Source organism: Capricornis sumatraensis, chromosome 1 (assembly GCF_032405125.1).
Source record: "Capricornis sumatraensis isolate serow.1 chromosome 1, serow.2, whole genome shotgun sequence".
NCBI lineage: Eukaryota > Metazoa > Chordata > Mammalia > Artiodactyla > Bovidae > Capricornis > Capricornis sumatraensis.
This window is the reverse complement of record NC_091069.1, coordinates 103,026,324-103,050,880: the sequence shown is the minus strand read 5'-3', so window position 1 is coordinate 103,050,880 and position 24,557 is coordinate 103,026,324. Positions and strand designations below refer to the sequence as shown.

The window sequence follows — 24,557 nt, the reverse complement described above, 5'->3', positions numbered from 1 at the left end:
CGCTTATCTTGAAAAGAAATGTCTCAAATCAATAGTCTATGTTTCCACCCTGAAATAGTAGAAAAAGAATAAATTAAACCCAAAATAAGCAAAAGAAGACTAAAACAGACAAGAGCTGAAAATAATGGAATAGAAAATGGAAAAATCAGGAAAATTGAAAGCTGATGCTTCAAAAAGGTCTGCAAAACTGATAAAACCCCAGACAGAATGACCAAGAGTAAAAAGGAAGATTAAGCTTTTACTTCACAATGTCATTTATATCCTAGGGGGAAAAGAAGCCTGGATACAAGAGTACAGGTGCTCTGACAGTTCCCAAAACTGGACACAACGGAGGAAGGAAAGGGGGGATGAATTGAGACGTATACACTACCGTATGTGAAACAGCCAGCCAGAGGGGATCTCCTGTATGACGCAGGGCGCTCCCACCTGCTGCTCTGAGACAACCCAGAGGGGTGGGATGGGGTAGAAGGTGGAGGGAGGCTCGAGAGAGAGGACACGTGCATATCTACGGCTGATTTGGATGATATATGGCAGAAACCAACACAATATTGTAAACCAATTATCCTTCAACTAAAGAAAAAAAAGATGCCTCAAGAAACACACAGAGCAATTATTTCCTTTTTTTTTTTTCATTTTCTAAATAACAGGGAAAATCTACTTCCAAAAGACACTTAAGGATGTAACAAAACGGTGATGAAACAACAATAAACTCAGGCTCAGGAATGTAATCTTCCTGTAGAAATTCATCAGATTTGCGGCAATTTATCTTTTTGTTCCCTTTGCTGCAAACTTTAAACTACATTTAGTATGACTAAAGAAAAAAGGAAACAGTAGGAGAAGGTAATGAAGGCAGCACAACGTGTGCTAACTTCGGTTTTAAATTATTTGCAGTGAAGTTTTCCATCTTTGTACCACATCAGTCCCTGACCCCCTGCTCCCTTGGTGATCTCACCTAGGTCCGGGCTTCCCATCTTTACCGGTGACTCCTACTTTTTTCTTCAGATTTCTTATTTTATTTTAATTGGAAAAACTCAAACCAGAATGTGAAAACAAACCAACAAATGAAAGCCTCTGAATAGTCCTCCCTCCAGTGAATGCTTCTTCTTTTCCTTTGAGAGTGGTGGCTGCGGCAGGGAGAGGGGGTCACTGGTAAGCTACTTTTTTTAAAAATTAATTTTTAAATTGAAGTACAGTTGATTTACAATGTTGCCTACACTTCAGTTTTAAGCCTAGTCCTTTCCCTCACACACGAAACTTAAACACCAATTGCTTACTTGGCACCTCCACCTGGACATCTAGGAGACACGCCAAATCTAATCCGTCCAAAACGGAACTACTGGCTACACTCTGGAAACCTGCCCTACTCTCAGCCTTTCCCATCCCAGTTGATGGCAACTCCGTCCTTCCGGCCGCTCAAGACAAAAATCTCTGTAGTCACTCTTGACGCTTCTCTTTCTCTCAATTCCACCTCAGAAAATTCTGCTGCTGTCTTCAAAATACATCCCAAATCGGACAGCTTTCTTCATTTCTTCTCTCTGCTTAGAGCAATCTTGATGTTAGTTTATAATAATAATAATCTAAGACTAATAATAACCCTGATATTCTGCAACAGCCAAGATAACTAGTGTCCTTTATTCTCCCCTTGCCCTTCTTGAGTCTATTTCTGATAAACAGTGATCCTTTATAAAACATAAAGCTATCGTTCATTCCTCTGCTCGAAACCTGTGATAGCTTCCTATGTCATTCAGGATCAGAGCCCAAATCCTTATTACACCTTGTAAGGCCCTTCACAGTCTGCCCCCTACCACAGCCCCTTTACTTCTCCTCTCACCCTTGCTCACTCTGGTCTAGCCGCACTGTCCTCTTTGCACACTAGTCATGCTTTCGTATCAGAGACTTCACTGACTGAGCCCTGTGTATGAAATGTCTTCCATATATTCCACTTCCCTGTATACATCTCATTCAGTCTCCAACTGCCACCTTCTGAATGAAGCCCTCCCTGACTCTCCTGTTTAAATCTGGCGGTGTAAGACATTCCTCCCTTTTGTTCCCTTTAAAATGGCCTATTAGATACCCATCCACAGCAGAAGTGCCTCTGTGGGACTTGTGGGATCTGGGGCCATACACCTGAAGACCTGGGAGCCATCCTGCCCACCTGTGTATCTGGACACAGACAAACGGACTTCTGCACAGGCTGTGGAACCAATGAGCCCACCGCATCCTGTCTAGTTGCAGCTGGGAAAGAACCTGACTTGGGAAGGTAACACTGGACAAGAGACGGCTTGCAGAGTCTACCTTTCCCAAGGACGTATTCCAGCATGCCACTGGAAGCAAAAAAAAAAAAGAATCTGGTTGCAGTGGAGACAGTAAGAAGAATTTCCCCAGGGTCAACTCCCCAACCCAAGCTAAGGCACACACATGAGACAGTGACCTCTCCTGGGTTTGGGGTAAGAGAGGAGAGCAGCCTGGTGGATTAATTCCTAGAAACATACAACCTACCAAGACTGAATCAGAAGAAATAGAAAATCTCAACAGAACAATAATAAGGAAATCAAATAAGTAATCAAAAACCTCCCTAAACAGAAAACTCCAGGACCAGATGGCTTCTCTGATGAATTCTATCAAATACTTAAAGAAGAATTGATGCCAATCTTTGTCTCAAACTCTTCAAAAATTAAGAGAAGGGAACATTTCCAAACTCATTTTATGAGGCCAGCATTACCTTGATACAAAAGCCAAACAAAGACACTACAAGAAAACTATAAACAATATCCCTGATGAATACAGATGTAGAAATTCTCAAATATTATTAGCCAAGTAAATCCAGCCACACAACAAAAAAGCACTTGACAAAAATATATCTCTTCATGATAAAAACCTTCAACTGAGTACAGAAGAAGCATACTCTGATATAATAAAGACCATATACAAACACCCAAAGCTAACATCACACTCAGTGATGAAAATTTGAGTTTTTCTTTAAGATCAGAAACAAAACAAGGGTGCCCACTCTTAGTCTTATTCAACACAGTACTGGAAGGCCTAAGTTAAAGCAAGTAAGTCAAGACAACAAAACGCATCAGAAGTGGAACAAAATAGAAAAAGTTGTTATTTGCACATGATACAATATTACATAGAGAACATCCTGAAGACTCAACAAAAAACTACTACAACTAACCAACAAATTCTGTAAAGATGCAGGAGATAAAAATCAATACATAGAAACCACTGTACTGGTATACTGGTGTACAGGCTACACACCAATAATGAAACATCTGATGAAGAAAAAAAAACTTTTCTATTCACAGTAGTATCAAAAATAATACTTAGCAATAAATTTATCCAAGGAGGTGAAAGATCTGTATGATGAAAACTTTAAGACCTTGATAAAAGAAACTGTAAGAGACAAACAAATGGGAAGATAACCTTTGTGGCTCAGAAAAGTTAATATTTTAAAACTTTCCATACTAAGCAAACCCATCTACAGATTCAATGAAATCTTTATCAAAACCAATGACAGTTTAAACAGAAATAGATAAACAATCCTAAAATTTGCACAGAAATAGAAAACAATAGTAAGAATATCAAAGTTGAAGGCATCATACTTCCTGCTTTCAAAGCACACCTTAAAGCTAAAGAAATTAAAACAGTATGCTTCCGAAATAAAGGTAGACATGTAGACCAATGGAACAAATAGAGAGTCCAGAAATAAGCCCTTGCATATACTGCTTATCTAATATTTGACATGGGAGCCAAGAATACTCGATAGGGAAACATTGTATCTTCAATAAATGATGTTAGGAAAACTGGATAACCATACATAGAAAAATGAAATTGGACCCCTATTTTACAGCACTCTCCAAAATAACTCAAAATGGATTAAAGATTTAAAATATATAACCTCATACCACTAAACTCCTAGAAGAAAACATAGGGATAAAACTCCTAGAAGAATATAGGGAAAAAACTCCTTATGATTACAATATGATATCAAAAGCAGAGGAACAAAAGCAAAAAATCAGTAAGAGAATGCATTAAAAAGCTTCTACATAGCAAAAGAAATCATCAATGAAATGAAAAGGCAACCTATGGAATGGGAAAAAATATTTGTAAACTGGACTTCCCTAATGGTCCAGTGGTTAAGAATCCACTTGCCAATGCAGGGGACACAGGTTCAATCCCTGGTCCAGAAAGATTCCACATGCCGTGGGGCAAATTAACCCTTGTATCACAACTACTGAGCCCATGCTCTAGTCGCAACTACTGAGTCCATGCACCAAAATTACCAAAACCTGAACACTCTAGCTTTATTGACTATGCCAAAGCCTTTGACTGTGTGAATCACAATGAACTGTGGAAAATTCTGAAAGAGGTGGGAATACCAGACTACCTGACCTGCCTCTTGAGAAACCTATATGCAGGTCAGGAAGCAACAGTCAGAACTGGACATGGAACAACAGACTGGTTCCAAATAGGAAAGGAGTACAACAAGGCTGTATATTGTCACCCTGCTTATTTAACTTATATGCAGAGGACATTATGAGAAATGCTGGGCTGGAAGAAGCACAAGCTGGAATCAAGATTGCCGGGAGAAATATCAATAATCTCAGATATGCAGATGATACCACCCTTATGGCAGAAAGTGAAGAAGAGCCTCTTGATGAAAGTGAAAGAGGAGAGTGAAAAAGTTGGCTTAAAGCTCAACATTCAGAAAATTAAGATCATGGCATCCAGTCCCATCACTTTATAATAGATGTGAAACAGTGGAAACAGTGGCTGGTTTTATTTTTTTGGGCTCCAAAATCACTGCAGATGCTGACTGCAGCCAGGAAATTAAAAGACGCTTACTCCTTGGAAGGAAAGTTATGACCAACCTAGACAGCATATTCAAAAGCAGAAACATTACTTTGCCAACAAAGGTCTGTCTAGTCAAGGCTATGGTTTTTCCAGTGGTCATGTATGGATGTGAGAGTTGGACTGTGAAGAAAGCTGAGCGCTGTAGAATTGATGCTTTTGAACTGTGGTGTTGGAGAAGACTCTTGAGAGTCCCTTGGACTGCAAGGAGATCCAACCAGCCCATCCTAAAGGAGATCAGTCCTGGGTGTTCATTGGAAGGACTGATGTGGAAACTGAAACTCCAATACTTCGGCCACCGAAGCAAAGAACTGACTCATCTGAAAAGACCCTGATGCTGGGAAAGATTGAAGGCAGGAGGAGAAAGGGATGACAGAGGATGAGATGGTTGGATGGCATCACCGACTCAATGGACATGAGTTTGGGTAAACTCCGGGAGTGGGTGATGGACAGGGAGGCCTGGCGTGCTGCAGTCCATGGGGTCGCCAAGAGTTGGACACGACTGAGTGACTGAACTGAACACTCAAGAGCCTGTGCTCTGCAACAAGAGAAGCCATCTCAGTGAGGAGAGGCCTTAGCACCACAACTAGAGAGTAGCCCCTACTTGCTGCAACTAGAGAAAGCCCATGTGCAGGAACAAAGACCCAGCACAACCAAAAATAAATAAACAAAAATATGTCCAAACCATATAATGTATAAGAGGTTAATACCCACAATATATAAAGAAATTACACAACTCAATAACAAAAAACCAATCTGATTTTAAAATGCACAGAGGAACTAAACTGCCATTTTTCCAAAGAAGACATCTAAATGGCCAACAGATACATGTAATGATGTTCAGTATCACTGACTACCAGGGAAATGCAAATCAAAACCACAATGAGATATCAGCTCACAACTGTCATTAACAGAAAAGTCCTGGTGAGGATGTGGATATAAGGCAGTCCTTTCACACTGTTGGTAAGACTGTAATTGTTATTTCAGCCACCATGGAAAACAGTATAGAGATCCTCAAAAAATGAAAACTGGAATCACTATATAATCTAATAATCCCACTTGCGTATAAAGCCAAAGGAAATGAAAATGGGATACTGAAGAGAGAGCTACACTTTCATGTTTACCGCAGCGTTATTCACAATAGTTAAGATACGGGAACAACTTAAGTGTCTGGCAACACACGAATGGATAAAGTAGTTGTGCTGTGTATGTATATCCAATGGAATATTATTTGGCCATAACAAAATATCCTGCCATTTGTGATACGGAGGGCTGTGAGGACATTATGCTAAGTGAGATAGTGAAAAACAATCACTTCTATGTGGAATCTAAAAACACAGAACTTATGAAAGAAGAGCAGAATTGTGGTTACCAGGCTCTGGGTGGTGGGGAAATTGGAGAGATGTTGTTTAAGGGGATGAATGCTGTTTGAGGGAAGATTTTGTACATTTTATAAAAAATGGCATCATATTCTATTCTACAATGTGCTTTTTTTACATATTAACATATTATTCCATATAAACAGATATAAATCTGATTCTTTTTATTATCTGTATAATAATATTTGCATATTACTGGCTCTACCATGTTTTGTTCAATTTCTAATAACATGCATGGATATCAGAATTTAACCTGAAATAGAATTAAAAATATCCAGGTCTTTATATATAATTAAAAATTATCATTAATAGCCAGTAATGACCTTCAACCCATGAGAAGAGATTATTATGCATACTAAAATAAATGAGTAAAAACTTCATTTTAGCCATGGGTTGAAGCAAAGTGAGCCTAGTTAATCTTCAATTAACTCAAAAAGGTAATCAAACAAAAGGTTCTATACGACCAAGGAAAAACACTTTTTGTTTGCTTACTAATAAGGGACCCAAATCTTATCTTAATCAAAATTTCACTATTACAACAGAGTATTAGAAGTCTCTGTATTCTTTATAACAAGCCATACATTATGTATTTTATGGCCAATATGCAGTCTAGCCATGGAGATGAATAGGTCTAAACTGCAGTTTTAATATTATGTAATTTTAATTGTAGACAATTATAGTTAATCAACATAATTATAACCACAAATAATTATTAGGAGTTATATATAGAAAAATAAATTGTCATGCAACCACATTCCTTTTATTACCCTTGTTCTCGACTTCCAGGTAATACGTATTATTTATAATGTGGTTAAAAAAATGGTTATGTAACACTTGGCCTTTTAAATAATGACTACTCTTTTTTGTGTTTCCTACTGGATAGTTAATGCATGATACTGGTTAATAATCAAAAACCTAAGTGACTTACAAAAATGTTTTATTCTCAAAGAAATATGATCTGACCAGGAATTCTAAGATGACAAGACAACTAGACTTAGGATGAATGTATAGAAAGGGCCTGCTCTCTTGGACACGAGAAACTCTTACTTTTCCCCAAAGGCTCTGATGATAGGCATAAAATTAAGTGGAAGAGAAATAAGGTTCCCTCTTCTCAAGAGTTAATTCCACCTTTCTACTTCTTGAGCTTCTGAAGTCAATATCTTACTGTAGGGAATAAAGATGAAAATCAAGGAGAATAAGAAAATAACAACTTAAGACAGCACAGATTTCGGCTATCTCCTTCAAGCTAAATCTAGAGTACCTATGCGTAAATTCTGATAGGTGTGAATTATTCTACTGTTTAATCCCACCTCCTGACAGTGGAACACACAGACTGGCTTTTACCTTGTTCTTTGACTGCGTACACAGTGGGTTTATCTTTTAAAGAACTTTCAGAGAGACTATTCTGTTTGCGTAAGATTCATGTGTTGAAGTAAGGCCCCAAGAGAGCCAGTCCAGAAATGTCAAATTGGTGACCTTTAACTTGTTTTCTTTGGTCTATACTGTCTTTCAAAATTGACTTCATTTATCATTCGTAAATATCGGAAGATTATCATATACAAGCCCCTGTTTCTGACTCTTCTTGGAAAATCATGACTGCATGAGCTTACATTCCCATGTGGCCGCCACTGGCTAGAGGGGAATAGGGGCTGGTCCTCTGGAGGGGCCGTGTGCTCCGCAGGCCACTTCGCAGTCCACTCGGTCTGCACTGTCTACACGGCCCCTGTAAGAAGCTATCTGTAACTCTGCTATCTATTTGGTCTGCTGTGTATTGTGACAGGAACATTAACAATGTAAAAACCCTGGCCTTTAACAAGGATGAAGCTTGATGCTAGAAACAACAAAACATTGCTTGAATTAGCAAATTAAGTTAACAAGATAAAATCTGTCGTGTAGTTGTAAACTACTTTTAAACTGTTTTCATGTCACTTTACTGTTTTGCCTTTTAACCCAACATGTCTCTCCACTCTGGCAATGCCTGAAAGCTGGATGATTCCATTTTTCCTAAGTGTGTCTCCATACACAGACTAACGTATATGAGCCACTGACACCATAGCTTCATATGACACAAAGCCCTGGGGACGCCAACAGCATGCCTAGACCTTCACCTTGGTTCCTGTCACTAACTGCACGACGACAGGCAAGGCCATCAGGGTTCAGCTCTTCATCGGTAGAACGAGGGTACCAGGCTAGGTGAATATACACACACGTCTCTCCTAGCACTGGGATCCAACTGCTGAGACCATCAGTACATTTACAAAAATAAACAAAGAACAACTCAGCACAATAAGCAAGTTAAAACTTTATCATCAAAATATGCTGACTTATCCATTCCTTGCTTACAAGATAGTTTTCAGTTTTAAAAATGTCAAGATTATATGCCTTGTTTTTACACTAGAAGGTGCTACTTAACAATATGTGATGAAAACAGGATTTTAGAAAGAAGAAATGCAAAAATTGAAATAACTGATGAAAATTTATACACTAAAAATTAATTTAGTTATATCTCTTCAAAGGCATCAGGGAAAATCCTGGGAAGATGAACTTAGACTGTGTTAATTTACTTTCCTCTGACATTTGTTATTTAGGTAATTATTTTGGAAGTCTACATATTAAAGCTTAATGCAGTCTCTCAAATTCAAAATTTGTTCAGATCGATTTTTTGTCAAAGTTTTTTTTATAGAAACAAGTTTGCACAGTATCTATAAAAATGATTATAAGTAAAATTTTAGAGGATACGTGTGTAGACAGAATCCTAAACAGGCCCCCAAATTTCCTGCCCTCACTTTGTGTCTGTGAATATGAGGAGATATCACACCTGTGGTTTGTGTTATTTGATAAAAAGGATTCTGCAGATACAATGAGATTATTAGTCAGCTCACTCTAAGTTAATAAAGTAAGGAGACTGCCAGGTGATATTGACCCAATGACACGGTGAAAGCAGAGCTTTCTCCACTGGTGGTAGAAGAGGAAGCCAGAGACTTCCGAAGCATGAGCAAGATGTGACGCACAAGTGCTGGTCTGAAGCCGGAGACAAGGAGAGTGGGTGCCTCAGGGAGCCAGGAGAGGCCTCTGGTCAGCAGCCAGCAACGAGACCTCAGTCCTACAAGCACAAGGAGCCAGTTTCTGCCGACAATGTGAATGAATCCGGAAGTGGATTTCCCCTGAGTCTCAAGTCAAGGACTCAGCCCAGCTGACATCTTAATGAAAACCTTACGAAACCTGGAGCGAAGAACCAACTGAAAGGTGACTTACAGAACCACAAGCTAATGAGTGGGTGTTTCTGATGCTTTATCACTCAGAAAAAGAGAACCAATAAGTGCTGAGGATTTACCTATTATTAGGAAGGAAATGGAGAAGGCGATGGCACCCCACTCCAGTACTCTTGCCTGGAAAACCCCATGGACGGAGGAGCCTAGTGGGCTGCCGTCCATGGGGTCGCCAAGAGTCGGACACGACTGAGCGACTTCACTTTCATGCATTGGAGAAGGAAATGGCAACCCACTCCAGCATTCTTGCCTGTAGAATCCCAGGGACAGGAGAGCCTGGTGGGCTGCCGTCTATGGGGTCGCACAGAGTTGGATACGACTGAAGCGACTTAGCAGGAGCAGCAGCAGTAAGGGAAAGAAAACCAGCTGAAGACGTGAACGCTACATTTTCCAGTGTGCTTACGTTTCAAAGCTGATTTGTCAGGCTGTTTCATGTTAAGAAAACAATGTGTGCTGAAGAGCAGAAGTGGTAATTTTCAGGAAATGGGACAAACTGAAGTCCAGAATAAATATGAAACATTCAAATCAGATTTTAGTTACAATAAGATAAAAATATATAAAAAAGATTTAGACATTTCACTTTCAAACTCAAGAAACATCAAATGTAGTGGAGAAACTTACCCTATTTTGAAAAAATGATGCATGAAAATGTGATGTTGTAGCAGATATTGATACTAAAGTAATAGTTTCTTCAGAACTAGGATTATGTAAGTAAACTTTTTCCATTTTTGGCATTCCAACTGGTCTGTAAAAACAAAAAGAAAATGGTTACAAATATTCAAAGACAAGCTACAGTGCTAGAGTTAATTTCTGATTATTAAAAAATTAATCAAAATTATTTAGACAAATACATACCCAAATATACAGACTTACTTATTACACTGATTTATATCTAAAGTTACACATAAAATGCATTTATTAGCTATTCAGCAAATAAAATTTCTGAGTGCCAAGTGTATGTCCCACACTGAGCCAGGTACTGGGAGGTAAGGGGGCAAGTCTCCACTCGGATAAAGCTTACAGTCTAGAGGGAAGCAGGCAAGGAACCAAATGGTCAGATCTCTTTCTTCCTGCAACACTACCTGCCTCTGTAATTCTGAATCTTCTCCTTCTCTCCCCAAATTCCACTGATAAATGCTCTTCAATTTAGAAGGCAAACTTTAGTGGCAAAGGTATGTGAGTAGATCTGCCTCATGAGTTAGGAGCTATTATCTTCATTTTACAGGCGAGGACACCAAGGCACAGAAAGCATAACAACATGCCTAAAGCCACACTTGGAACCTCATTTGAATCCACGTCATTTGGCTCTGGTCCCTGCTCTAACAATAAAAAGCATGCACTCAAGATCTGATATCCACAGATTTTTTTCAATGTTCTCCTTAGGATCCAAGGTATAGTTTGTCTTAAATGTGAAACCTCCTCAGTATGTAGTCCTTTAGCTACTTCCATTGCTAATCATGTTTGTACAGGCTGTCTCACTCGACAGCTTAAGAGAATTCTAATGTAATATAAATTACATTTTTTTTCAGAGTGCTCCCTACTTGACACCTGTCTTATTTCCTCAACAAGATTATCAGTACTCTAACAACAAAGGTTATGTTATACACGCACTGTGTATCCTCATATAGCCTAGCACAGAACCAGGCACGTGGTTAAAGTGTGTGTGGGAGAGCCTGCCCACTCTGCCCCAATCTTGACCTCAGGATTATAAAGGTCCCTGTCACCTGGCATCAGCCTAAACAATGGCTCCCCACGTCTCCGCCGCTTGGGCCAGGCTGGCTCCGTGTTTGACCCCCACACCTTTACCAATGTCTCTGCTCTGCTTTCCTGCCTATCCTCTGTGCGAAACAAAACCCTCATGTTCTAATTCAATTACACTTTTACAAGATCCTCTTATACAATTGTTTTGGCCTATGTTTTCTGAAATTTTATCTGTATAAATCTCAAATTTTAAGTAGGCGGCAGAGCTAGAATTGCTTTATATGTGGAATAGTGCATTCCTCAAGCTGGAAAAGTTAAACCAAGAATTAAAAATAAGCATAATGGAGTATACGTAGAGAGATGTGGCAAGATACTAGCAAAATGAGATAATCATATAGAAAACAAGAGAAAATATTAGCAATAAACATAGGTAACAGATTGGCTAGGGAGACAAAAATCTCTTCATGGCTGAGAAGATGACACTGACAATTTAGCTCAGAACTCAGCAAGAAAGAATATATATTTAGAACATTTTAAAAGACAGAGCTATAAAAATCAAAAGAAAAACAGATATGTAGGCCATAACTAGAAGTGGCAATATTTGGAAAATAGTGTAGGAATATCTGAAGAATATGGACAAAAAATGGGCAAAACCCAAATTTTAAAAAAAGAACTAATTCTTGATAATGAAACGTCAACAAGGAGAGATTAGGAAACCCTGCACTTATGCACACAATAAAATATAAGAAGCTGTAAGAATTCTTCATATATGATGGATGTAAGTTTCTTAGGAGAGATTTGCAAATATTTTCTTCCATTCTGTGGGCTATCTTTTCATTTTCTTGATGGTATCATCTGCAGCACAAAAGTTTTCTTTATGTAATGCAATCTGTATATTTTACTTTTTTGTCACTTTTACTTCTGGAGCCGTACCTAAGAAACCCCTGCACAATGGAGATATGTTCCAGTGTTTTCCTCTAAGGCTTTATAGTTCAGCTCTGTCACATCTACACTTAGCTCTAGGACACACTCTGTATCAGTTTTTGTGTAGGGTAGGAGGTAGAGATCCAACTCAGTTCTTCTGCACGTGGATATCTAGCTGTCTTAGCATCACCATCTGTTGCAAAGATTATTCTTTCTTCATTTCACAGTCTTGGCACCCTTGTCAAAACCAATTTACAATACATGTAAAGTTCTATTTCTGGAGTTACAGGGTCTTGATTACTAAAGCTTTGTAGAAAGTTTTTGATGTTAGGAACTGTCAGTCTTCCAATGCTGGTCTCCTTTTAAAACATTGAGACTGTTTGGTTATTTTGGATCCTTTTTATTTCCATGTGAATTTTAAGACCAGCTTGCTAATTTCTGCAAAAAAGTAGACTGTGACTTTGATGGAGACCATGCTGAACCCACAGATCAGGCTAGGGAACACCACCATTCTCCTCTGTGTTTTCTGATTTATGAGTATGGGACAGATTACACATATTTAGTTCTTTAATTTCTTTTGATAATGATTTGTCATTTTTAGTTTACAGTATTACTTTTGTTAAGTTTATATATAAGTATTAAATATTTTATTATTTTTGATGCTATTATAAATGAAATTGCCTTAATTTTAAGACTGTTCATTGTTAGTACATAGAAATAAAATATTTTTGTATCTGATGCTTAGTTACTAAGTTGTGTCTGACTCTTGAGACCCCATGGACTGTAGCTTGCCAGGCTCCTCTGTCCATAGGACTTCACAGACAAGAACACTGGATTTCCAGGGGATCTTGCTAACCCAGAGTAAACCCACGTCTCCTGCATTGGCAAGAGGATTCTTTACTACTGAGCCACAATGTTCAAACTATCATACAATTGCACTCATCACACATGCTAGCAAGGGTATGCTCAAAATCCTTCAAGCTAGGCTTCAACAGTATGTGAATTGAGAACGTTCAGATGTTTCAGCTTTCAGATGTTTCAGCTGGCTTTTGAAGAGGCAGGGAAACCAGAGATTAAATTACCAATATTCACTGAATCATGGAGAAAGCAAGGGCATTCCAGAAAAAAACACATAATTCTGCTTCACTGATTACACTAAAGCCTTTGACTGTGTGGGTCACAACAAACTGCGGAAAATTCTTAAGAGATGGGAGTACCGAAACACCTTTCCTGTCTCCTGATGAAACCTGTATGCAGTTCAAGAAGCAATAGTTAGAACCAGACACGGAACAATGGTCTGGTTCATAGTCTGGTTCAAAACTGGTAAAGGAGTACGACCAGGCTGTACGCTGTCACCCTGCTTTTTTAACTTCTGTGCAGAGTACATCATACGAAATGCTGGGCTGGATGAATCAGAAGCTGGAATCAGGATTTCTGGGAGAAATATCAACAACCTCAGACATGCAGATGATACCACTCTAATGGCAGAAAGTGAAGAGGAACTAAAGAGCTTCTTGATGAATGTGGAAGGGGAGAGTGGAAAAGCTGGTGTGAAACTTAACATTGAAAAAAAACCAAAGATCATGGTATCCAGTCTTATCACTGGAAGGGGGGAAAACGCAAGCAGTAACAGATTCTCTTTGCTTGAGCTCCAGAATCCCTGCAGATGGTGACTGCAGCCATGAAATTAAAGGACGCCTGCTCCTTGGAAGGAACACTCTGACAAATCTAGACCATGTGTTAAAAAGCAGAGACATCACTTTGCCAGCAAACGTTTGTATAGTCAAAGCTATGGTTTTTCCAGTAGTCATGTAGGCATGTGAGATTTGGACCATAAAGAAGGCAGAGTCAAAACATGGATACTTTAGAACTGTGGTGCTGGAGAAGACTCCTGAGAGTCCCTTGGACTGCAAGGAAATCAAACCAGTCAATTCTAAAGGAAATCAACACTGAATATTCACTTGGAAGGACTGTTGCTGAAGCTCCAACACTTTGGCCACCTAATGTGAAGAGCTGACTTACTAGAGAAGACTCTGATGCTGGGAAAGATGGAAGGCAAAAGGAGAAGGCAGTGGCAGAGAATGAGATGGTTCAGTAGCATCACTGATTCAAAGGACATGGATTTGAGTAATCTCTGAGAGATAGCTGAGGACAGAGGAGCCTGGCATTCTATAGTCCATGGGGTTGCAAAGAGTCGGACATGACTCAGCAACAGAACAATAACAACATTTTGATCTGATATCCTACAACCTCCCTGAATTCATTTATTCTATATTTTTAAAAAGAGGACTGCTTAGGATTTTGTATATATAAGGAGATAATACCTAAAAATATAGTTTACTTCTTTCCAAATGCCATTATCAAAAGTGGGGTATCTAAGTCCCCAACTATTACTACTGAATTGTCTGGCTTCCCCTTTAGTTCTGTCCATTTTGTTTCCTGTATTTTGGATTTCCGTTGTATGTTTAGTTTTGTCTTGCTTTTTAAATCTGACAATCTTGGTCTTTTAACTGGTGTGTTTAGACTATGTATATTAAATGCAATTTTTTATGATTAAAGTCTATCACCTTGCTAGTTATTTTCTATTTGTCGTATCTCTTCTTTGTTCATAATTTTATTATAAAATATTGAGTATATTTTCTGTGATGTACATTACATAGAATAAAGCCTGTGACTTTTTTAGTTTATAAATGTTAGTTTGTACCTTTTAATCCCATTCACATATTTTTCCCCTACTCATATCCCTTCCCCTCTGGCAACTGTTAATTTGTTCTTTGTGTCCTTGAGTCTGTTTCTGTTTTGTTTTATTTCTTTGTTTTACTTTTATTTTTTTTAAATACTTTTTATGCATCCCTGGCTGTGCCGGGTCTTCACGCTGTGCAGGCTTCTCACTGCGACGGTCTGCTGCAGAGCACGGGCTCTAGGGCACGTGGGCTCACTAGCTGCGGCCCTCCGGCTCTAGAGCACAGGGTCAATAGTTGCTCTGTAGCATTGTGGGATCTTCCCAGACCAGGCGTCAAACCCAAGTTTCCTGCATTGGCAGGCAAATTCTTTTTACCACTGAGCTAAGGAAGCCCCCATAATTCTTTACATGCACAATTTTCTAGTCCTGGCCCAATTAAACTAGAAATCAGATAAACAGATTCTCTACAAATAAACAGAGCAACATGTGTAAGCAACGCATGCATCAAAGATGAAGTCTGAATAAAAATTAAAAACCACTTGCAAATGAATCAAAATGAAGACATTAACTATTAAAATTTTGTGGTATACAGTTCAAGTTGTGCTTAAAGGAAAATTCACATGTGTAAATATACATATTTAAAAAGAAGAAAGCCTAAAAATTAAGCATCCATGTCATTAGAAAAAGAATAGCAAATTAAACAATAGAAAGTTGAAGAAAAGAAATAACAGAAATAAGAGTGGAAATCAATGAAGTAAAACACATAAAACAGAGATGATATATGAAGTAAAAAATTACCATTTTGGGGGCAGACTAATAAATTATTAGCTACCTAGCAAAACTAAGAAAGAAAAAAGAGAAGGCATAATATCAATATCAGCAGTGATACATCTAAAGTTGTACGTTAAGTCACATTTCAGCTATTCTCATATTCTGTATCACTTAAACTGACATCAAATGTGACATACCACCACTTTACTCATCTCTTCTGCAGCTTCACCTACAGCTGACTCGGGCTGCTCTACACAGTGTGCCTTTCCCAGGGCGGGAGAACACCACCTTCTTTCCATGTCAGGGCTTTGCTGGTGGCTCAATGGCAAAGAGTCTTCCCATGCCACCCTAAAAAGTCAGGTTCATATGCGTATGGTCCACAAATTACATAAATAAGAACTCTTCACTGTCTTTTGTCAACATTTAACACGGTTTCTAAGGGTCTGATGATGATTTGTGCTGCTTTTCATTTTACACACCACTGAGAATTTCTTTATAATGCTGGCATGAAGTTTTGTTGCTGTTGATGTTAAATGCCTTCTGGTGTCTCTGAAGCTTAAACCTAGATAGACTCCCCACTCTCAGAGCTCAGCACTGCAGATGCTGCCAGCTCTTGCCCACAGTGAGAAGGCTGTAGAGAAGATGCACTCCATTAGCGGTCCCCAGGAGGCTGTGCCACAGATGGCCCTTGAGAGGTGGGTTCCCACAGAAGAGCTTCCTGCTTTGCAGGGAAGCAGAAACCTGGTCCAGAACTGCTCCATGGATAACAGCCCAGCCCTCATGAGGCCCTGAATCTTTCTGTAGTTTAAACCTCAGCCACAAGGGAAAGATCCGAAGATGAACCAAGGTTTATTCCTGAGGCAGGGATAGAGGGCATCCAGAGGCAGGTCTGGAACAATGCATTATGGTGAGGAAGCAGGAGGCCAAGTGTCCTGAGGATCCCCAGTTCATGGGCCTCCTCCTGCCTCAGGAACCAGACCTCTTAACCAACAGGCTCACTGATCTCGGGCAGGGGTCACAGAACCACAAAATAAAAGCAGGTACAGATACAGCTGGGGCTTCAAACTTTGGCCTTGTTGCGACAAGGAGAAGCTTTACAAAGACAACATGGAAGGGAAAACTCTCCTTCCTCAAGCCTTATGCACACATGTAAGTGAAATGAAAATACAGAGAAATAAACATGTCTTCCTTACACCCTGTAAGTTCACCAATTATGCTTTTTTCAGCAAATGTGTTTGTGTGTGTGTTAGTCGCTCAATCATGTCCAACTCTGTGATTCCATGGACTGTAGCCCTCCAGGCTCCTCTATTCATGGGATTTTCCAGGCAAGAATACTGGAGTGAGCAGCCATTCCCTTTCCAGGGGACCTTTCCAAACCAGGGACTGAACCTGGGTCTCCTGCATTGAAAGCAGATTCTTTACTGTCGGAGCCATCAAGGAAGCCCTTTCAACAGATGTGCTCTTAAAAGTCAAGTGTTTTGTACACTACCTGGTAACCAGTGTTTCTCCTATGAATTTGTTCTTAATGTTTTTCCTCCTGTGATGCCAGTGCAATCAATCTCAGTTTAGATGAGACAGACATGGTGTAAGACAGACAGGTAACGTGGAGGATCCTTGAAGAAGACTGGACTGAAGATGGCCAGCTACAGGAGAGGACGTGGGTAAGGAAACAAGGCTAGAGGTGCCAGGAGCCTGGAAGTGGGGGTGGGTCAGAAAGCATGCTTTGCAGTGCTGCTGCAGTTGGCCATGCTCTTTTTCTAGCGATCAAAGAGGGGAGGCCCTGGACCACACCCTCCAGAAATGAACCCTTGCTCAGGGGAGAAGAGTCATCTCCTTATGCTGCTCAGAGACATCCGGAGTACGTCAGCAGGCTATTCCAGTCACACATCGCATGGGAGCAGGATTTCTGCAGCTATAGGTCCACATCATGGAAGCAGAGGCTGTACTCCTTGGACGGACCTGCCTACAGAGCTCATGCAAACAGCTCTCCCTGCCTCTCCATCACCTCAGGTTCCTCGATAAAGTAGGAGACTAAGGAGAAAGGCCACACTAAAACCGTGGAAAACTATTGTCAAGTACTAATACAAATTTACTTGTAAATAAATAGGCAGTGCGTCAGTTTTTTATGTTGCCTAACGAAGTACCACAAACTGAGAGGGTGAAAGTGACACCCACTTATCATCTGACAACTCTGTCAGGCACAGGTCGAGGGAGAGCATGACAGGTGGATCTACTTGGGGTCTCGGGCATCAGAGCTCAAAGTTCATGCAGGCTGCTGGCAGAGTCTGGGCTGCTCTCAGTATCTGGCCATATGGCCGCTTCATTTTCAAAACCAACAGAAGGAAACTCCCTTGCATCAAATACCTCTGACATTTCTGTCTCTGATTGCTACAAGATTTAGAGGGCTCGTGTGATGAGGTCAAGTACCCAGATTACCTCCCCAATCTTAAAGGTCAACTGATCTGGGACTTCAATTACACTTTCAAAATTCTTTACAGCAACGTCTAGGTTAGTGTTTGCTTGAATATGATTGGGAAGAGGTGTATGTGCTCCTTAGGAACCAGGAACCTGGAGGCCACCTTAAGACTCCTCCTGTCACAGACATCCCGTGCTACTGCTTGGCGAGACAGGTAAGACGTGAAAACAAGACGAAGATTCTCAAAGCTCTGCTGGTGCTGGTCCTGCTTGTTTCCATTATCAGGTGCTTCAAAGTAGGGCCAAGAGGGTTACTGTGAATTACTGAGAGATAAATCAAGCAGATTTTACAGCTGTTCTCTGGGCTGACAGGGCAGAGCTTCTGACTAGCTGCCCGTATTTTACAAGAGTCTGAGACCCGAAAGAACTAGGAAGAGGCATTCATGAATTAGAGGCGAGCTTGGAGAGTAAGCTGCAATTTTGTGGTCAATGGCAATTTTTCTAGCCACAGAAAGATGGAAATGCAATGCCACAGAATAGCTGAAGAGATGGCTGAGCAGCTGCCCTCAGACACACTTTATGAGTGGCAGTGGCAGAGAGGTCCATCAGCAGCACTTCTGGCAGGAAGCTGCGCCGAATCAGCATGCAGTGCTCTGCACCACTCAGCCACCGCAGAACCCGACCAGCGCCTCGAGCGTATCTGGGAAAGAGCCTGCCGGGCAGGGGAGACGCAAGAGATGCAGATTTGATCCCTGGGTCAGGAAGATCCCCTGGAGGAGTAAATGGCAATCCACTCCAGTGTTCTTGCTGAGAGAATCCCAGGGACAGAGGAGCCCGGTGGGCTACAGTCTATGAGATCACAAAGACTTGGACACGACTGAGCGTCTGAGCATAGCACCCTCAGGCTGAACTGGGGTGTTGGTAGAACAGTGGGAAATAGGAAAGCTAAAAAGCACCAAACAGCCCTTTAGAAGAGACGGCCTACTTGATTTTCTCGCAATACCAGAAAGTGATTGGGGAGAAATGGCTCTCATAAACTGACTTTAACTTGACAGCAAAGACCTCCATTTATAGCAAGTTTATTCAATTTACACGTTTTTAGAAAGCCATTAAGTCTCTACTTTAAACTTTAGACTTGAAACCAAGATTTTCTGCACTTAATTACATAACCAAAGAACTCAATGAAACAAGTCCTCACCCAAAGAATCTTTTAAAACTACAGTCAATGTTTGAAAAAAGGAGTTGTTATGGAAACAGAAAAATATTTAACAGCACTGGCATATGTAACTAGCGGGGTGAGTAAAGGGGAGGGTGGTCATGTCCAAGATTTCTCCAGGCTAACTGTTACAGACAGAGAAGAAAAAGGGGAAAGAAAGAAGGGGAGAGAAAGGTAAGGGAAAGGGGGGAAAAGGCAGAATTAAAGAATACATTTAAACAAAATGGATGAAAACAAAGACAGCCTACTTTTGAAGAACGTTAATTTGATCAAGCATCAAAGACCTAGAGGACAGCAGGGATGGGCAGGGTAATGAGAGGACTCAGGCCCTGGAGGGCTAGTCAGCAGCCACAGAACTAGAGTTGTGTCTTTGCTGGAGGACGGGAAACCATCTTGGAGACCCTGGTTGACAACCTGGAGTGGTAAATTTCATCCAATTCACAAGTTCTTCCAGATACCATAAAGGGTGTTTTGAAATGAAGAGTGACTTCTGGTTTAGCAAAAATGACCACAAGCAGTAGAAATAGTTCACAGAAAACATAAGGCAAAAACTTTAGTGCATAAGTAAAACTACAGTATAGTGAGCAATGATTTCTGATTACTTAACAATTTCTGGGGGAAAAAAAAATGTTCGGTTAAGGGTACTTCTGAAGTCTTAAAATTACTCAGACATATGAAGCTAATGAAACATTTACAGCACGGGCATTAATTAAATCTGCACATAGTTGGATCAAGAAGAAAAAGTACAGCAAATGTTTACTGAAGTCCAGCAAAAGCACTTAAAAACAAAACAAATTTAACTGTAGCAGAAGAAATCAGCAGACAATCTCGTTGGACTTGAAGATAATGTATGGCATGTATTAAGTATGATATATAGGCTAATTAAATAAAGATAAATAGTGTGTATCACGAATCTGAGCCAACTCTGGGAGACAGTGGAGGACAGAGGAGCCTGGCAGGTTACAGTCCCATGGGGTCACAAACAGTCAGATACAACTTAGCAACTGACCAACAACAAATTCATCTTGATAGTCTGGTCTAGGAGGAGAACAGACATCAAAAGAAACAATTAGAACAATAACCAATGCTTTGACAGAAGTTAGGAGAGGATGTCAAGTATAATGAAGAATTCCACTCTAGTTTTAATGCCTGATTACAAATAGTTTCCAAGCCCCACAATGTCCCTTCCCCTTATGCCCCACATCTGGGTAAGCCTAGAGGAAAGCCTGTATAGTTTCTCTCTCGGATCTACTGAGAAATTCAGACCATGCAAATCTACCCAGCTTCACCCCCTAACCACAGGATTCAAGCCAGTCTCCTTTCCCTGCTTTCTCAAGCCATGTTTCAGACCTTGGGCGCCTACCTTGCTCTCCCCAGAAAGTTTTACTGCATGCTCAGTCGCTAAGTTGGATCCAGCTCTTCACAACCCCTAGGATGGTAGTCTGTGAGGCTCGTCTGTCCATGGAATTCTCTAGGCAGGATTACTAGAGTGGGTTGCCACTTCCTCCTCCAGGGGATCTTTCCAAACCAGGGATGGAACCCATGTCTTTTGCACTGGCAGGCGGATTCTTTACCACTGAGCCACCTGGTGAATTAGCCTGGACACTAAACCAGCTTTGGGGTGGGGTCCAACCCAGCTCAGTGGAGTGAACACAACAGCGCAGAAGCAGTGAGGGGGGCAGTGCCTACCTCTGCTAGGCAGGCTGGGGAAGGCATGCTTTAGAGAGGATGCCTTCAGAAGGTCATCAGCGGCTTGCCAGGCCAGGGAAGTTGTGATGGACTTCAGCTGGAGCTGCTGCCCACAGTGGACTACTCTTTCTCTGAGTGAAACCCTGATAATTACAGAGACACCCCCTGGAAGATACATCCACTACCAAACACTGTCCTTGTCTGAGAGGTAGCATGGGTGGCTACTTCACCTGTGCCAGGGTGATGACTGTTCTACTCTGAGATTTTTCAAACTAAAGTAAAACAAGCTTTATTATTCCCTGATGGAGGGAGGCTACAAGAAGAGCAGTCAGTCGATTTGTTCCCGTCATGGTAGGAAAAGGATACGGGCGGTGAGACAGAAGCAGCCAACAGCAAGCGAGGGGAGATGAGAGACAGGGAGAAGGGCCTGGGTACTGGATAACGTGCACCCTGTTGTTCCCAGATGCCACTGCGACTCTGAACTTTCTACAGATAAATTGCGGTCCTTGGAATTCCTTCTGGTATATCCTCATCTTTGCCTCAACTTGTTGCAGTTAGATTTCTATCACTTCAAACCAAACAACTACAGCACCGTAGCTGACCAAAACAGAGGAATTACGGCACTCGGTAATTACTGTTCATTTTCTTAGAATACTGATAATGAGCTTTCCTGGTGGCTCAGGTGGTAAAGAATATGCCTGCAGTGTGGAAGACCTGGGTTGGGAAGATCCCCTGGAGTAGGGCATGGCAACCCACTCCAGTGTCTTGCCTGGAGAACCCTCATGGACAGAGGAGCCTGGCAAGCTTGGTGCTATGGTTATGAAGAATGCCCTTATATGTGGAGATGTTTGCCAAAACCTACAGGAATGAAATATTATGTCTGCTACCAGTGATTTTTAAAAATCAATAAAAATATGAACATAGGAAAGGTGTTAATTACAGAATTTAGTTTAAGAATATATTTGCTATCTGTTCTACTTTTCTGAATGGTTGCATGAAACCATCCGTGAAAAATTCCTTTCCGAGAAAGGAGCCTCTTAAAGTATGTATAACACACCTGGAGCTTTCAAAGAGAGTTTGGCCCTTGCATTCGCTAAGAGACTCCCAACAACAGCTGGATCTGTGACTGCCCTGCTTCCCTGGAATCCAGTCCAAGGCAACTGTCTCTTCCTGGGTACCTGCCCTTTGAACACTGTGGGCCTGCTTAACCAGCTCCTGCAATTATATTAATATAAGTCAATTCCTCAAAAACTCTACATACATAAACACATACAGTCATATACTCTCTCTCTCTCACACACACACACACACACATAAAAATCTCTGACTGCATCTACTCCTCTGACTGAATCCTAATACACCTGTTCACATTTGCTCCCAACACCTACTTCTACTGATTCACTTCTGTGAGATCCACTTTACAAGACAAAAACAAACTCTGCTCAGGGCTCTCAGGTTGGACACAGAAAAGTCTAAATTAAGGATGGAATTTGTTTTTCATTTTGACTTCTGGCAGCAGCACATAAAGGTGCTGCTTTGGGAAGCAGCCCGGTGTGGCTGTGCTGTCCCTAAGAGCGCACGTGCGGCTTCTCGCACTCTTCCTCACTGTATGACCCAACGCTCGTCTGTCCTGGGGTTCATCTGTCTGTCCGCACATGCTCACCAAAGCATCAACAGCTGCTCTCAGCTCAGGACATTTCCAGTTCTCTGGGGTCAGCACCAGTCTCTAAAACAAATCTCACTTATTTCCTCTCTGGTTGTACACCAATTCACTGATTCCTATCAGTTCTCTTTGTGCAGGACACTCAATTATTCTCTAGACTAAATCTTAACTAAAAAGGTTTCACATTTTGCATATCTTTTCATCTCATAATTTTGGACTCTCTTCTGAAAGTCATGGCTGTGCTTAAAGCATTAGTTTCAGTACTGATTACAAAACAAAAAGTTTAAAACAATGAACGAATTTTTTAAATGCATACATAAAATTTGCTGTTTATGCAATTTTTAAAATGCATACATACTATAAAATAAAATTTGATGGAATCAAAAAAGGCATGGTATATTATGTTTAGAAAGCAGCTTATAAAATAGTTTATGTTCAGAAAATATTATTATATTTCTGTAACTCAATAAATACAGATACACAGAAAAAGGACTTAAAGGATAAAAGTTCAGTGTTAATGTTTCCGAGTGGCTGGATTACTGGTAATTTTTCCTTCCTTCTCTTAATAAGCATTTTCTAAGTTTACTACAGTGAACATGTATGGCTAGCGCATCAGGCAAAACCCCAACAAATTCTGCAGTAGTGATTTAATAATCTGTGGTCTAGAACAGGAATTCACTAGCTCTTAAGGATCCAGATATGGACTTCGAGAGGGATGGCTATAAAACCCTTGAACGTGTATATAAAATATTATTTTGTGTGTATGTAAGCATTGGGGAAAGGAAGGAAGAGGTTGCCACAGCTTTCATCCGTTCTGAAAAAAAAAAAAACAAAAAACAAAAAAAAACCATGATCCAAAAAGGGTTAAAACTAGTCTAGAATTTTGCTTGACTTTATCTCAATTTCTTCTATTTGGAGGATGATGCATTTTTTAAAGTGTTGAGTGACAGATAATTTGAAGCAGGCATTACCAATTCCGATTCAGATATTTAGTATACCTGAACACTTCTTTATCTTAAAGGATTCGTGAAATTTTTAAAACTCCCTTTTAAAAAACGAAGTGAAAAACACTGGGTCTAACTTCTGAAATAATCTCTCTAGAATGGTTATTGCTAAGCTTTTCAAAGTAAGAAAACTCACTACATTAGATTTTAAGTTTTGCTACTGTCCATTGATCTCCTCTGACCCCAGGCTCATGGTATCATCATAAACATCAGCCCCTCTTCTGATTCACTCAGGATGAGAACAAACTTAAAGACAGTTTTACTCATCATTGTTTTTAAAATAATGAACTTTCTTGCTGAAGATCAGGGTGCATGGCATGTTTCAGTAAATATCTTGCATTTGACAGAAGGAGACTGGATCACATCAGGAACCCTATGTTTTCTTGCCTCAACACTGTACCTCAACCTTTTTACAGGACAAGAACAAGAGTGATGTATTTCCTATCTCAACATTATGGTCTTTAAATCCAATACCCACAAGTCAGTTTTACTCTTCATATAACGACTATTTGCAAACACTGATTCCATCTAACAGTACAGAAGGAAGCATACAAACTTCTCTTTATCCCCTCCAAAATCCATGATCTTTTTAAGAATATAAACACCTGAGAAGATGGAGTTGCTAGCAGATAGCTCTTCTGCCAACTGCTCTATCATGGTTCTATACAAGTATGACTGATATATTCAAGTATTCTAGGTTTGAGATTGCAAAGAAATTATTTAAATTTAATGTCTTTACTAGTAGAAAATGGTTAACGACAACTCTGACAGCATGAAAAAGAAATGACAGTTTTCATTTATTGACTCAATAGTTCTGCGTACAGTTCCTATTACCTTTCCCTTGAAATTATTTTCTTCTCATAATTGCTGGAGAGGGTATAGAGGAAAGGGAGGCCACTTACACTGCTGGTGGAAATGTAAATTAGTATAGCTACTAGTAGGCTCCTTAAAAAACTAAAAATAGATCTACCATATGATCCAGCAAATCC

General features: G+C 40.3%; 1 protein-coding gene across 1 annotated transcript in view; it reads right to left on the bottom strand.

Moving 5' to 3' along the window:
- Positions 1-24,557, bottom strand: part of TMEM131 (transmembrane protein 131) — a 176,986-nt gene that overhangs the window by 73,024 nt on the left and 79,405 nt on the right. Inside the window, exon 5 of the mRNA XM_068987504.1 lies at positions 10,124-10,247. Within this exon, the coding sequence (XP_068843605.1) occupies positions 10,124-10,247 (124 nt within the window). The remainder of the gene's footprint in view (positions 1-10,123; positions 10,248-24,557) is intronic.